The following is a 16,630-nucleotide window of genomic DNA, read 5'->3' as shown; positions in this document are numbered from 1 at the left end:
ATCACCTTTTAAAACAGCCTATTCAGTTTAAAATAGAAATGAAAACATTTGTGTCTAGATATAAAAAAAAAAAAAACATTATAAATATATATTTTTTGATTACATTCCCTCTGTTCTCAGCTGCATAAGAGCTATGAATGGCTGTGCAGCGGTGGCGTGTCAGGATAAGTTTGATCATTGAAGGAGAGTGCACGGAGTTCCCAACATAGCAAGAGAACTAACCACGGTGTGCTCTCCTGCTTAGTGTGGTCAGTTTTTAATAAGAAAGCAGAGGGACTGGCAGGATCACCAGGGATTTCACGTAAAGGAAACAATACAAAGAGAACAGGATACTTTCTCATACAAGTACATGGTACAGCAGGCACATATCAGGAATATGAAGTGTTGGGGTAACAAATGCTTTAACCAAAAATGAAACCCTAGCATGGTTTATTTAACCCAAGTAATTTTTGTCTTCGTTAGCTGCAAAGTGTTTGTATTTTGGGAATAAACATCCCTTGTTCTGGGCCTCATTTATGAAAGATAGTGTAAAATTTGCTGCCATTACCCACAAAGGACAATCGGGCTTCATATTTTATCACCTGAGAAGACTAATGCCGCGTACAGACGATCGTACATTCTGACAACAAAACCGTGGCTTTTTACCGACGGATGTTGGCTCAAACTTGTCTTGCATACACACGGTCACACAAATGTTGTCGGAAATTCGGAACGTCAAGAACACGGTGACATACAAGACGTACGACGAGCCGAGAAAAATGAAGTTCAATAGCCAGTTCGGCTCTTCTGCTTGATTTGGAGCATGCGTGGAACTTTGTGCGTCGGAATTGTGTACACACGATCGGAATTTCCGACAAGTTTTGTTGTTGGAAAATTTGAGAACCAGCTCTCAAACATTTGTTGTCGGAAATTCCGACAGCAAATGTCTGATGGAGCCTACACACGGTCGGATTTTCCGACAACAAGCTCACATCGAACATTTGTTGTCGGAATTTCCAACCGTGTGTACGCGGCATAAGAAGGTAGCATGGTGATGGAGAAATTAATATTTCCTAGATTGTGGCTCATTAATGTATAAAAATGCCTCCAGAACCTGGTTAGGGCGCCATATAAGGACATAAGTATGGCTTTACCTTAATTGACCTAATGCTTTAGAAATGTCATTGTAAACTGACCAAGGCCACTATCTTACCTAAAAGGTGAGATCACTCTCCAAACAATTAAGATTGGTCATTTACTCACACACTAGTCCTGTATATACTGTAGCTACAACTTGTAATAGAGAGTCTCGTCTCAGGGCTGCTTGCCTGACCTGGTTTTGATCATCTGTGCCAAGCAGCAAAAGAATAGGGCGGGACTCCTTGGCAAAAAGACATCTATAGCCAAGTATTCTTGTAACAGATAACAAAATGTAGTAATATTAGAAAATGTATCTGTCATTACTCAATTAAATGTTATACCTACAAGGGAGAATCATTGTCCATGCTGGATTTTTTTTATTATTTTGTCACCTGGAGTGGGAACACCCGAAGATGGACAGAGCCAGAACTTTGGCAAGGTGAACAAACCACTGGAGACTCAAAGTGGTATAAGAAGACAGAAGGTGAGTCGGACCAAATTACAAACTTTAATAAAAAATATTTCAAATTAAAATGTAATTATACCTTAGACTTTTCATCAACAGGTTTAGCGGCTGCCCTAAAATAAAAAAAAGAAAAAGAAATAAGGATTGCAGAAATACATCTTAGCTTGCACATCTATAGATTAGCTAGACTGTAAAATAACAGAATCTACTTCTAAACAGTGGATAAACACTAAAGGGAATATGCATAGCACAAGTTCATCTATTGTCTTTAGAAAGTGGTGCAGATGCATTAACTAATGCAAATTCTTTCTACAATACTGCAATCAAACACTTCCAACCAGTGATGAAAAAAATTTGTTTGGCATGCAGTATAAAAAAAAAAAAAAAAAACTCAGATTCCAGCTGTAACTCTACTTGCACCTGCAGAATGAAAGCAGCAAAAAACTGGTGGCTGTATGGCCCCCCCGAGTATGATGGATGCGACCAGGGCTTTTTTTCAGCGGGAACATGGGGGAACGCAGTTCCGGCACCTCCTGCACTGAATGTATGTAATGGCAAAGGGTGCACTGCTGGGGTGTGCTGGAGGCTGGGAGATCTATTGTTGATTGGAGGAATCTACTGTTGAGGGAAGGATCTATTGTTGTTGGCTGCTGGAGGGTCTATTGATGCTGGCTGATGGAGGATCTATCATTGCTGGGGGCCAATTGTTGCTGGGAGGGATCTACTGATGAGAGAGGGGTTTATTGTTGATGGCTGCCGGAGGGTCTATTGATGCTGGCTGCTGGGAGATCTGTTGTTGCTGACAGGGGTCTATTGTTTCTGGTGTGGATCTGTTGTTACTAGGGTGGATCTTTTGTTACTGGAGGGTCATTTTGTTGCGGGGGGTCTATTGTTGAAAGAAGGGTGTATATCTTAATGCTTATTAATACAATCTATACAAATTACTTAGCACCACAAAATGATACTTGGTTCTGTATTCTCTAAAAAGGGCCGTACTGGAAGGTGGGTAGAGGATGGAACCAAGGGACAGTACTCAGATGGACAGGGGGCGAAGACAAGGGGTGACTTGAAAAGGGGAGTTCCTGAACCTATTCTCTGAGAAAAAAAAGCCCTGGATGCGACCAAACTTGGCCAATATATTTGCAACAAAACTCATCCTAACCTGTCTACAATTTCACTAAGCCTGTTGTGGTTCAAATATTGCTTGTTCAAGAGATAACAACAAAAATACCTGAAAGCCTCAGATGAAACTGTCTCTCTAGTCCTGTCAGCACAGCAAAGCTAATAAACAGCTCTCATTTATGCTCACTAAACCAGAGGACACACGTTTCTATCTGCGTGCAATAGTACAGGTCTTCCTTCATGACACCTGTGTCCCTTGAAAACAGCATACAATGAGAAGTGAGTATGCTCAAACAAAGCTGCAACAGATTACCTGATGCTAAATCTCTAAAAAAGGTCAGTGTTATACGTTGAGTCATATAGAAAATTCCCTGTTACCTTTTGCCAGGTTTCTGTGATGTCTCACTGAGTGTATGGTCATCAAGTCCTTTAAGCGCATCTCCATTCTCCCTTTGCTTCTGTACTTTAGAAATCTTTTGATCATCTTTCTTTGATCCAGACTGGATAGAAGGTCTGACATTTTTCCTGGAGTGAAAGCAAAAAAGGAGCTTGGTAAATCACTATGGAAATCTAAAGATGGTTGCAGCCAAATATATGTCATTAAAGTCATTTGTGGCAAAAGATCAGAATGCTAATTTTGACCACGGAATCAGATTACTGTATGTGCAGCATTCAAACTGATATTTTGTAGAGATATCATCATTTTAACTAGCTTAAAAATAAAATTACTAAACCAAGTACAAGAGTTGCGAGAAGTAGTGCTAAAAACTGTTAGGCCTCTTGCACATGACACTCCTGTTTGAGCATCTACTTTTTCAGACTTTTTTTGTATGCATTTGCATGTATTTATGCACATTTTGCGTATATGCGTTTGCGCACCTTTACGCGAACGCACAAAAACGTATTCTTGCGTTCTTCTGCACAATATGCAAATTAACATTTGCGCATATTTGTGCACGAGGCGTAAATTATTGTACTGAAGAATGCACAGCGATTGCGCGCCTGTGTGCATAGGAACATTACAATTAATAAGCTGAAAAAAAAGCTGTACACTTTCAAGTTGCAGTGTGCAAGAGACCTTATAAACAAATGGCGGTAAAGAGGAGGATATTCTTATGGAGATATATGAAGCATTGCAGTAAGCGGGACCCGCCACAGTCAGAATACACATATCAACGTCTGCAGCTAATTAGCTGCAGCTGCTGATAGAGAAACATTTTCCAACATGCCCATCCAGTCCCTGCTGAACTGGGCAAATTGTGATCATTGTATGGGCAGCTTTAGTCTTTAATTTGGTAACTGAGTCCCTGGGACCTTAGGCCCAGGCTATACATGGAACCTTGAGTTGTATTACCTTTGGATCCTGCCAATAAATTTGCCATCATGTCCTTTATCAAGGTGACAATGTAATTTGTTACACAGTGAAATCATGAAGCAGCACTGTCACTCTATGGACAGAGTAGTTTTAGATGTACATACAGTGTGATTAACAGTCAAAAGAAAGAAAGCACAACTCTAGCTAACAGTTTTAAACAGTTGCAGCAACATTTCTAGCTGACCATTTCTAGCAGCCCAGAAGTGTTACATGGATTGTTCCAACCAATGTTACCTCCATTTTTGTTAGACAACTTAAATGAAGAGGACAATCAACAGATCTACAAGTTATATACAGTTGTGCTCATAAGTTTACATACCCTGCAGAATTTATGATTTCTTGGCCATTTTTCAGAGAATATGAATGATAAACACAAAAACATATTTCTTTCACTCATTGTTAGTATTTGGCTGAAGCCATTTATTATCGATCAACTGTGTTTACTCTTTTGAAACCATACTCACAACAGAAACTACCCAAATGACCCTGATCAAAAGTTTACATACCCTGGTGATTTTGGCCTGATAACATGCACAAAAGTTGACACTAAGGCTGCTTTCACACTGAGGCGCTCTTTACAGGAACTATAGCGCTAAAAATAGCGCCTGCACAGCGCCTGTTAAGAGCCTCTCCTCTCACTCCAGTGTGAAAGCCCTTGCAGGACAGTAAAAAAAAAGTCCTACAAGCAGTATCTTTGCAGTGCTGTAGGAGCAGTGTATACACCACTCCTAAAGGGCCCCTGCCCATTGAAATCAATGGGCAGCGCCGCCGAACCACCGGCAAAGCGCAGCTGCAGCGGTGCTTTGCGGGCTGTTTTAGCACTTTTTCGGGTTTAAAAGTGCCCCGCTGAATAGCACTGCTAAAACGACGATAAAGCGCGGCTATAAATAGCCGCGCTTTACCGCTGACGCCCCCAACACCTCAGTGTGAAAGCACTCTAATGCCCTGTACACACGGTCGATTTTAAGACGGAAAATGTGTGATAGGACCTTGTTGTCGGAAATTCCGTCTGTGTGTGGGCCCCATCACACATTTTCCATCAGAATTTACAACACACAAAGTTTGAGAGCTTGCTATAAAATTTTCCGACAACAAAATCTGTTGTCGGAAATTCCGATCGTGTGTATACAAATCCAATGCACAAAGTGCCACGCATGCTCAGAATAAATTAAGAGTAAAACGCTATTGGCTACTGCCCCGTTTATAGTCCCAACGTACGTGGATTATGTCACCGCGTTCAGAACGATCGGATTTTCCGACAACTTTGTGTGACCATGTGTATGCAAGACAAGTTTGAGCCAACATCCGTAGGAAAAAATCCATGGATTTTGTTGTCGGAATGTCCGATCAATGTCCGACCGTGTGTACGGGGCATAAGGGGTTTGAATGGCTATTAAAAAGGTAACCATCCTCGCCTGTGATCTGTCTGCCTGTAATGTGTGTGTGTGTGTGTGTGAGAGTGTGTGTGTGTGTGTGTGTGTGAGAGTGTGTGTGAGTGTGTGTGTGAGTGTGAGTGTGAGTGTGAGTGAGAGAGAGAGAGGGAGGGAGAAATTCAATAAGTTTCTGGACTCCTGACAGACCCTTGCATCTTTCATCCAGTGCTGCACTGACGTTTATGGATTCTGAGTCATGGGGAAAGCAAAAGGATTGTCAAAGGATCTGCAGGAAAAAGTAGTTGAACTGTATAAAACAGGAGAGGGATATAAAAAAATATCCAAGGAATTGAGAATGCCAATCAGCAGTGTTGAAACTAAAATTTCAGCCACAACTGCCAGGAAAATTGTTTAGGATGCAAAGAAAAACCCACAAACAACTTCAGGTGAAATACAGGACTCTCTGAAAACATGTGGTGTGGCTGTTTCAAGATGAACAATAAAGTGGCACTTGAAGAAAGACAGGATGCATGGTCGAGTCACCAGAAGAAAGCCATTACTACACAAATGCCACAAGGTATCCCGCTTACAATACGCCAAACAGCACAGAGACAAGCCTCAAACCTTCTGTCACAAAGTAATTTGGGAGTGATGAGACCAAAATTTAGCTTTTTGGCCTCAACCATAAACGCTACATTGGAAGAGTCAACAAGGCCTATGATGAGCCATTCCTTCCTTCCTAAACACGGAGGTGGATTGCTGATGTTTTGGGGATGTGTGAGCTACAAAGGCACAGGAAATTTGGTCAAAATTGATGGCAAGATGAATGCAGTATGTTATCAAAAAATACCGGAGAGACATTTGCATTCATCAGCCAGGAAGCTGATGGGACGTACTTGGACATTCCAACATGACAATGATCCAAAGCACAAGGCCAAGTCGACCTGTCATTGGCTACAGCAGAATAAAGTGAAGGTTCTGGAGTGGCCATCTCAGTCTCCTGACCTCAATATCATTGAGCCACTCTGGGGAGATCTCAAAACGTGAAGTTCATGCAAGACAGCCCAAGAATTTACAGGAACTTGAGGCTTTTTTCCAGGAGAAATGGGCAGCTTTACTATATGAGAAGATAAAGAGCTTTATCCACAAATACAACAAAAGACGTCAAGCCGTCAATGATGTTAACCACTTCATTACCCAGCTATAGACATATGATGTCCACAGATGGGATCTCCCATCCTGGGTGGACGTCATATGACGTCCTGGGATTCCCGGCCGTCTAGGGGGCGCGCGCGCGCCGCCGGGAGCGCACGCCCGCCGCGTTGCTCGGGACCCGGTGCATGTGCCCGGCGGCCGCGATGTCCGCCGGGCACCCGCGATTGCCCGTTAACCGGGCCGGCATGTGGATCTGTGTGTGTAAACACACAGATCCACAGCCTGTAAGCTCTGAGGAGAGCGATCTGTGTTCCCAGAATGGAGGAACACTGATCGGTCTCCTCCCCTTGAGCGTCCCCTCCCCCTTCAGTTAGAATCATTCCCTAGGAAACATACTTAACCCCTCCCCGCCCCCTAGTGGTTAACCCCTTCACTGCCTGTCACATTTACACAGTAATCAATGCAATTTTATAGCATTGATCGCTGTATAAATGTGAATGGTCCCAAAAATGTGTCAAAAGTGTCCGATATGTCTGCCATAATGTCGCAGTCACGAAAAAAAAAATCGCGATTTTTTAAAAAATGCCATAAATCTATCCTGTATTTTGTAGACACTATAACTTTTGCGCAAACCAATCAATATACGCTTATTGCGATTTTTTTTTTACCAAAAATATGTAGAAGAATACGTATCGGCCGAAACTGAGGAAAAAATTTGTTTTTTTAAAAAAAATTGGGATATTTATTATAGCAAAAAGTAAAAAATATTGTGTTTTTTTCAAAATTGTCGCTCTTCTTTTGTTTATAGCGCAAAAAATAAAAACCGCAGAGGCGATCAAATACCACCAAAAGAAAGCTCTATTTGTGGTGAAAAAAAGGACGTCAATTTTTTTTGGGTACAACGTTGCACGACCGCGCAATTGACGTTTAAAGTGCGACAGCGCTAAAAACTAAAAATTGGCCTGGGAAGGAAGGGGGTGAAATTGCCCTGTATTGAACCGGTTAAAGGGGGCAATACACGGTTTTAAGAACTGGGGTATGTAAACTTTTGATCAGGGTCATTTGGGTAGTTTCTGTTGGGATTAGGATTTAAAAAGTGTAAACACAGTTGATTGATAATAAATGGCTTCAACCAAACACTAACCACGAGTGAAAGAAAAGGTTTTGTGTTATCATTCATATTCTCTGAAAAATGGCCAAGAAATCATAAACTCTGCCAGGGTATGTAAACTTATGAGCACAACTGTAAATACAGCGCCCAGCCAAACTATAAAAAAAAAAAATTATATACATAAACAAATATACTGTATATACAGTGTTAATTATGTGCGCAATACTATATACCCTTAGTTTAGTCTATACATAAAACCACATTATATATGAAACATCAAACCAATACAAAAAATCCCAAAAATGTGAAAGTCACAAATTAGTTGCAAGAAAAAGTGCCTTAGTGTCCTGTGTGCTTTACAACCACTGCTCTACTTTCCCCTTTAAGCCTTCATTCATCATGTGAAACCTCTACCTTCACAAACTAGTTACTATAATATATATATATATATATATATATACACACACACACACACACATACATACATACACACACACATTATTTATTTATATATATCTCCACTGCTGTTTAACAAGCTTAGGTTCACGGGAGGATTCCCCCACTCCTAAATGACAAGAGGCAGAGCCTGGTTTGAGACAGGCTTTAATAAAATTCTACAGAAAGCAAACCTAATGAAACAGAATTAGCAAGCTTCTTATATTTCAGTGGAAAACCCAGCATCCTAGCTAGAATACAGTGCTTTGAAAAAAGTATTCATACCCCTTGAAATTTTCCACATTTTGTCATGTTACAACCAAAAACGTAAATGTATTTTATTGGGATTCTATGTGATAGACCAACACAAAGAGACACAGAATCGTAAAGTGGAAGGAAAATGATAAATGGTTTTCAAAATTGCTTACTAATAAACATCTGAAAAGTGTGGCGTGCATTTGTATTCAGCCCCCTTTACTCTGATTCCCCTAACTAAAATCTAATGGAACCAAATGCCTTCAGAAGTCACCTAATTAGTAAATAGAGTCCACCTGTGTGTAATGAAATCTCAGTATAAAATACAGCTGTTCTGTGAAGTTCTCTAACAAACAAGGTTTGTTAGAGAACCTTAGTGAAGAAATAGCATCATGAAGGCCAAGGAACACACCAGACAGGTCAGTGATAAAGTTGTGAAGAAGTTTAAAGCAGGGTTAGGTTATAAGAAAATATCCCAAGCTTTGAACATCTCACAGAGCACTGTTCAATCCATCATCCAAAAATGGAAAGCGTATGGCACAACTGCAAACCTACCAAGACATGGCCGTCCACCTAAACTGACAGACTGGGCAAGGAGAGCATTATTTAGAGAAGCAGCCAAGAGGCCCAGGTAACTCTGGAGGAGCTGCAGAGATCCACAGCTCAGGTGGGAGAATCTGTTCACAGGACAACTATTAGTTGTGCACTCCACAAATCTGGCTTTTATGGAAGAGTGGCAAGAAGAAAGCCATTACAAGTCCCCGTTTGCTGTGTCCCACACATGGCTTCTCGCAAACTGCAAACATGTGGAAGAAGGTGCTCTGGTCAGATGAGACCAAAATCTAACTTTTTGGCCTAAAATCAAAACGCTATGTTTGGCAGAAAACAAACACTGCACATCACCCTGAACACACCACCTCCACTTTGAAACATGGTGGTGGCAGCATCATGTTGTGGGGATGCTTTTCTTCAGCAGGGACAGGGAAGCTGGTCAGAGTTGATGGGAAGGTGGATGGAGCCAAATACAGGGCAATCGTAGAAGAAAACCTGTTATGCCCTGTACACACGGTCGGACTTTCCGACGGAATATGTGCGATCGGAGCTTGTTGTCGGAAATTCTGACCGTGTGTGGGCTCCATCAGATTTTTTCCATTGGAATTTCCGACACACAAAAGTTTGAGAGCAGGCTATAAAATTTTCCGACAACAAGATCCGTTCTCGTAAATTCCGACCGTGTGTGGACAATTCCAACGCACAAAGTGCCACGCATGCTCAGAATAAATTAAGAGACGAAAGCTATTGGCTACTGCCCCGTTTATAGTCCCGACGTATGTGTTTTACGTCACCGCGTTCAGAATGATTGGATTTTCCGACAACTTTGTGCAACTGTGTGTATGCAAGACAAGTTTGAGCCAACATCCGTCAAAAAAAAATCCATGGATTTTGTTGTCGGAATGTCCGATCAATGTCCGATCGTGTGTACAGGGCATAATAGTCTACAAAATACTTGAGACTGGGGCAGAGGTTCACCTTCCAGCAGGACAACAACTCTAAACATACAGCCAGAGCTACAATGGAATGGTTTAGATCAAAGCATATTCATTTGTTAGAATGGCCCAGTCCAGACCTAAATCCAATTGAGAATGTGTTGCAAGACTTGAAATCTGCTTTTTACAGATGCTCTCCTTCCAATCTGACAGAGCTTGAGCTATTTTGCAAAGAAGACTGGGCAAAAAATTCTCTCAAGATGTGCAAAGCTGGTGGAGACATCCCCAAAAAGACTTGCAGCTGTAATTGCAGCGAAAAGTGGTTCTACAAAATATTGACTCAGGGGGGCTGAATACAAATGCACACCATACTTTTCAGTTACTTATTTGCAAAAAAAATTGAAAACCATTTATCATTTTCCTTCAACTTCACAATTATGTGCCACTTTGTGTTGGTCTATCACATAAGATCCCAATAAAATACATTTACGTTTTTGGCTGTAACATGACAAAATGTGGAAAATTTCAAGAAGTATGAATACTTTTTCAAGGTACTGTACATTCTGCTAATCGGCAAACACACACATACATATACACTGCAAGCTTTTGGATGAATCAAGCATATACACATAGGACACAATATATAACTGAAAACCCTGAAAGATTGGGAACCTCAAAAGGTCCTCCTACATATCCACTTACCCTTCATGAGAGCTGGATTCTGATGTAATTTTTGGTTGAATATGTGATTTTGCTTGCAGATCACACTCCGTGTCACAGCTTCTTTTTGATTTTTCCAGATCCAATTTTCTGTTTATATTAGTCTTTTCGCGCTCAACCTGCAAGAAGGCAAATTAAAGAAATGACGAATACTATTTGCAGTTCACTATGCACATGCACCTACTAAAATGAATGCAAAGTGAAGCACACACACACACAACATTGGGACAATGGATTTTAGCATTTATTTGAAATTAATGAGAATTATCAGAACACAATAAAGCCTGGTTAACAAGAGGAAAATGAATATAATTATGATTCACAATTACGGTAGATTACAGCTTCAAGAAGATGAGGCTAAGACAATGCAACTGAAGAACACACCACAGCAAAAGGACAGTGGAATGATGATGGACGTAAAGTAAAGATGACAACCAGTATATATCCACAGAGCAGGATCCTTTGATTTTTTTTTTTTTTTTTTTTACAGGGCAACAGAGCTGAACATTATTTTTTTTTAATGTTCAGAGAAAAGCATAGAAAAAGGGCCCGAAGAATGCACACCTCTACCTCTTTTTGCAGTTGTGATCGCTCTCTTGTCAAATTCAGGAATTCCAACTGTAACACTCCTACCTCATTCTTAAATTTTCTCATATCTTGTTCCATTTGCTTATCCTTATGCTTAGTAGGTGTATCATAAGACCAGGGCTGCAGAAGATGTTCTTCCAGCTGATGAGGACTGTCTTTCACCTTCTGATTGCAACCTTTAGATGGATATACATCACTTTCCTTCCTATTCACACATCCAACGTTATCTTTAGCTTGCAATGATACACTTCCTAATTTTTCAAAGTCTGGATTGAGAAAACTCTTCCCAACACCTTTGGTTGATAATGCAGATATATGTCCTACATTCTTCTTTATGGGAAAGTTAGAAACTCCAAATGTAAAAGGTTTCTGTTCTTTTTCTTGCAGATTAATGTGGTTTGAACCTTTCTCACCATGGTTAGGTGTAACCAAAAATCGTTCCTGCATTTTGCTTTTTGTGTCTTCACTCCAGTCAGTTGACTCGCTGTTTCCAAGACTCTTATCATCCTTATCCACACTAACCGGATACATTACAATACTGTCTGAAGTTTTAGCTCCTTGTACAGGGTGTTTTTCTGGATCCTGACAGCTAGGGGAGCTCTCCTCTTCTTGGCTTTTACTAGTCTTGGAAGGACTTTTTTTCTTCATTTTAGAGAATTCCCCAAATTTCTGCTTTAGCTCTGCAGTAATGTCTTTAAAATGAGATTTCACGTCTTTTTTTTCACTGTCGACCCACATGTTTTCATATTTTTCCTCCCAAGGAAGTTCAGAGTCAGAAGACTCCTGTTTTTCATCTACGTTTTGCGTGACAGGCAAGTCTTCAAGTGGCTGTTGGGAAATTCCCTCCTGATTGATTGGCTCAGGATTCATTTTAAAGTTGGACGTCATTAATATATGCTCATTCTCCATTACATAAAGAGATACAAAACAATCAACAACAAAATGTTACACACTGTATACATTTATGGAAACAAAATCACTACAAATTACATATTAAATGAGATTTAAACATATCGGTTTTAAGTGACACAAGGCCACAGAGGCCATGATAGAAAACAAGGTGACTGCAAAAGCACAGAAAATACTATGTGTACTCTTTCTAAGACATGTTTTTGATGTGTGGGTAAGTAAATGACAAATTACTATGATGCCACAATGCCAAAGAGCATCTTAACTGGATTAGCTACAGTTTTCCCACAAATGTATCTACTTTTATTTCTAGTTGCTGTTTACAATAATTCTTATTTGGAACTCCAACTAAACAGTTATTAGGTTGAAAAAAAAAAAAAAAAAGGAAGAGATATAGATGATCGTCAAGTCGGAGCACTCGCGGGCCTTGAGAAAGATGGACAGTACTCCACTGAAACAATGAACAAGCAATAAACCACCTTGATAGTTTGCAATACTTGTAAACTATCAAGGTGGTTTATTGCTCCTTCAGGATAGGAACCTTTTGACCGCAGGGAAAAATGCAAATCGCAGCAAAAACACGTTTTTGCATTTTCCTGTGGCGACGGTCAAGGCAGGCTAGTGTACAAGTAGCCTAACACGGATTAGAGAGTGTTTATTTTTTAATTTGTCTGGAGTGTTCACTAATATGTAATAGGGTGGCATAAGCTAACTGGGTGCAATGTCACATCCCATGTGTGCTGTGAATTTGGATATCTTATCTACATCATAGTATGTAAGAACAAAGACCACCATCTGTATGTATATATGTGTGCATTAGGGAAATATTTTCACTGACTTTTATTACAGCTGTCAGGAAGTGGTAGTAAACCTCAGACATGAAATATAAAAAAAGCATATAACTCTATAGTGTGTACTTGTCTCAATTAAAATAACTGTCATTTCTGTTTTCTGCTCCGTTCCTCTGCGATCAGCATGAATCACTTCAGACAAGTTTTCCTGACACCAAGAGAAAAATGGTGACAGGGGAGGGATCTCCAGCTGACTGACAGCCTCAGTTCTGTTCCTGTGAGCTGTGCAAAAGGAAGTGTGTCTCTTCCCTCCAATGAGCTCTCAGAGCTCTCCTCACTGAGCACTCCTCACTGAGCTCTGCAGAGTGTAATTTCAACTCTCCACTCTCTTTTTCTGAACTCTCAGAAAAGTTTATAAATTCAGCACTTTGAACGCTGTAGAGAAAAGAAGACTGCCGATAGACGGCTACAACTTATGTAGGAGGATTTGATTCATCACTGTGTATCACTTGAGCATAGCCCCTTCACTGGGTATATGTAAGGGTTTACAACCACTTTAAGATTTTAACAGCTGATGCATATTGTCTTCCACACTCAAATCAAAGCACAATAACATAAAACAATGCAATAACTTGTCTCAAATTTGAGCTTTCACTAACACATTCAGTTACATTTACAAGCTTAAGCAATGCATTTGGTAAAGCCTGGTACATATTATAATTTATTTTCAATCCTGCGGGTTGAACAAAAAAAAAAAAAAAAAAACTGTCAGGTCCGATCTGTCAGGAGCCGCTGTACTCACTATGCTAAGCAAGTCCAGCGATTCCCCCCGCTGAGCTGTTGTGTTCTGACAGGGGGATGGCCCCCCACCAGAACACTCCGATCAGCGCTCTCTGCCATTGGCTGAGAGCACTGATCAGGAGTCGGTCGGCTGCCCGCCTCTGTCGGACATACCGACATACACACAGCCCGAACATCGGCTGTTTCTTTTTTGAACCGGCAAATGTCTCCAGACATTCGGCCCATGTGTACCCGGCTTGAGTGTTTTCAATGTTTCCCAAATGCCGCAAATTAAACATATGGACACATGTGCACAGGCCAAGGAGCCGCCTCAGCCTCAATGGTGAGGTTTCCTTTGAGTTTTTCCATACTGTCAGCTTCCAAGACCTGAAAACATACTGTACAGGTTTGGAAACATTATGAAATAAAATGGAGTCTGATTTGATTGGTTCATAATGTGTAATGTCAGATTCCTCCTGTAAGGCCTCTTGCACACTGCAGCTTGAAAAAGCTCAGTACAGCTTTTTTTTTTTACTGAGCTAAAATACAGCCCATTAATTGTAATATGCCTATGCACACAGGTGCGTAAACAAGAGCTGTGCATTCTTCAGTAAAAAAAAAAAAAAAAAATTATATAGAAAAATCTGCTTTTTTGGTCAGTAATTTACACCTCATGCGCGCAAATGGCCATTTGCATATTGTGCAGAAGGAGAAACACGAGAATAAGTTTTCGCACAATTGTGTGAACACATATACACGAAAATGCACATAAATACACAAAAAAAAAAAAAAAAAAAAAGTCTGAAAAAGTAGATGCTCAAAACAGGAGTATCATGTGCAAGAGGCCTAAAACTATTAGACATTATTATACAAACTATAAGACATTTCAGGAACGGATTCAAGAGTAAAATATGTTTAAGGCTTCATGTACACTAGCAGTTCCTAAACTTGACTTTAGGAGCTTTAGCAAAAAAAAGCCTATCCATGTACACATAGGCATTTATCAGAGTTTAGGAGCTGCAGCGTTTAGGTGAGGTTAAACCTGCCTCTCCTGAACGTTGAAGAATCTCCTTCAGGATAGGAACCTTTTGACCGCCGGCCACGGGGAAAGCGCAAATCGGAGCAAACGCATGTTTTTGCGTTTTCCAACGGCCATGGTCAAGGCAGGCTAGTGTACATGTAGCCTAACATGGATTAGAGAGTGTTTACTTTTAAATTTGTCTTGAGTGTTCACTAATATTTAATAGGGTGGCATGAGATAACTGGGTCATCTGTATGAACTGGGTGACCACTGTGACTTTAATATTAGATATCATTTGTAAAAACATTTCTTTTAATTGGGGCTTCAGCCTGCTAGACAGGAAACACTTCATAGCATAGGGGCAAGGTAACGACATAAAAAGTAATCCATTCTCCTAGGACACTAGCAAATCCTAGGACATGCTAGGTAAAGGAGGGGTTACCTTGGGCTGAAATATACAAGGAAAAGAGAGCGCACGGCTGCCCTAGTGTCATTCCATTTTAATGATAAAAATGCAAAATCAAACAATAGAGGATTGGACTTACAAACATGGGACTTAGATCGCATGTACAGCAGGATGTATGTCTCCCTTCCTGGCCTGTATAACTGGTTTGGCTCCCAAGAACGAGTGGTGATGGTATGAGAAGTCACTGCGGACTCTGTTTCCTCATCTCGTCAGGCTGTGTCTGCTGTAGGGCATGCGCGCGGCAAAAAATGGTTGCCAAGACTACATGTTACGGAGGCGTGGCCTCCTTCTTCAGGTCACGCCCTTACCACCTCTAGCTTGTCTTTATATGAACCCTCCAGCCCCTCCCCCCGGGACAGCCAATACCGTTCGACAGACCAGGAGCATGGAGTTCATAACTGGAAAGACATTCAAAGAAGGGAGGGCCTGATATTTAGCAACAACTCCTAAGAAAAGTTTTGAACAGGTGTTCATGCATTAAATTATGTTTACTTTAATAAAATGTAATCAAAAATAGAAATAGTGTTTACCTATACTATTTAAAATATAAATATATAAAATATAATAAAATATGTGATATATTAAAATTATATTATATTATATAAATAAAAAGGTCAGATTCTCATTATTATCATTAAAAGAAAACATGCTTTGAGAACATTAACATTTGTCATATTTTTACTGAAATTCATCTAAAGATTAAGGATGAATTTCAGTAAAAATACAACAATTGTGAATGATCTCAAAGCATGTTGTTTTCTATTAATGATAATAATGAGAATCTGAAATTATATATATACACACAGTATCTCACAAAAGGTGAGTACACCCCTGACATTTGTGTAAATAAATATTTTATTATATCTTTTCATGTGACAACACTGAAGAAAAGACACTGTGCAACAATGTAAAGTAGTGAGTGTACAGCTTGTATAACAGTGTAAATTTGCTGTCCCCTCAAAATAACGCAACATACAGCCATTATTGTCTAAACCCCTGGCAACAAATGGGAGTACACCTCTAAGTGAAAATGTCCAAATTGGGCCCAAATTATCAATATTTAGTGTGGCCACCATTATTTTCCAGCAGTGCCTTAACCCTCTTTGGCATGGAGTTCACCAGAGCTTCACAGGTTGCCACTGGAGTCCTCTTCCACTCCTTCATGACGACATCACGGAGCTGGTGGGTGTTAGAGACTTTGCGCTCCTCCACCTTCAATTTGAGGATGCCCCACAGATGCTCAATAGGGTTTGGATTTGGTGACATTCTTGGCCAATCCATCACCTTTACCCTCAGCTTCTTTAGCAAGGTAGTGGTTGTCTTGGAGGTGTGTTTGGGGTCGTTATGTTGGAATACTACCCTGCGGCCGAGTCTCTGGAGGGAGGGGATCATGCTCTGCTCCAGTATGTCACAGTACATGTTGGCATTCATGGTTCCCTCAATGAACTGTAGCTCCC

At 40.4% G+C, this 16,630-nt stretch overlaps 1 protein-coding gene across 8 annotated transcripts in view; it reads right to left on the bottom strand.

The window, feature by feature from the left end:
• Window positions 1-16,630, bottom strand: part of ANKRD26 (ankyrin repeat domain containing 26) — a 133,964-nt gene that overhangs the window by 54,573 nt on the left and 62,761 nt on the right. For 5 of the 8 annotated variants that reach the window (XM_073619817.1, XM_073619818.1, XM_073619822.1 and 2 more), the window contains 4 exons: window positions 11,183-12,109; window positions 10,601-10,737; window positions 3,086-3,232; window positions 1,665-1,698 (listed from right to left, as the gene is read on the bottom strand). In XM_073619817.1, coding sequence (XP_073475918.1) covers window positions 1,665-1,698; window positions 3,086-3,232; window positions 10,601-10,737; window positions 11,183-12,109 — 1,245 coding nt within the window. The remainder of the gene's footprint in view (window positions 1-1,664; window positions 1,699-3,085; window positions 3,233-10,600; window positions 10,738-11,182; window positions 12,110-16,630) is intronic. The other 3 variants (XM_073619819.1, XM_073619821.1, XM_073619823.1) reach the window with 3 other exon arrangements.

This window comes from Aquarana catesbeiana, linkage group LG03 (assembly GCF_042186555.1).
Source record: "Aquarana catesbeiana isolate 2022-GZ linkage group LG03, ASM4218655v1, whole genome shotgun sequence".
Classification (NCBI taxonomy): Eukaryota; Metazoa; Chordata; class Amphibia; order Anura; family Ranidae; genus Aquarana; species Aquarana catesbeiana.
Note: the sequence above shows the minus strand (reverse complement) of the source record. Positions and strands in the feature narration are given on the sequence as shown.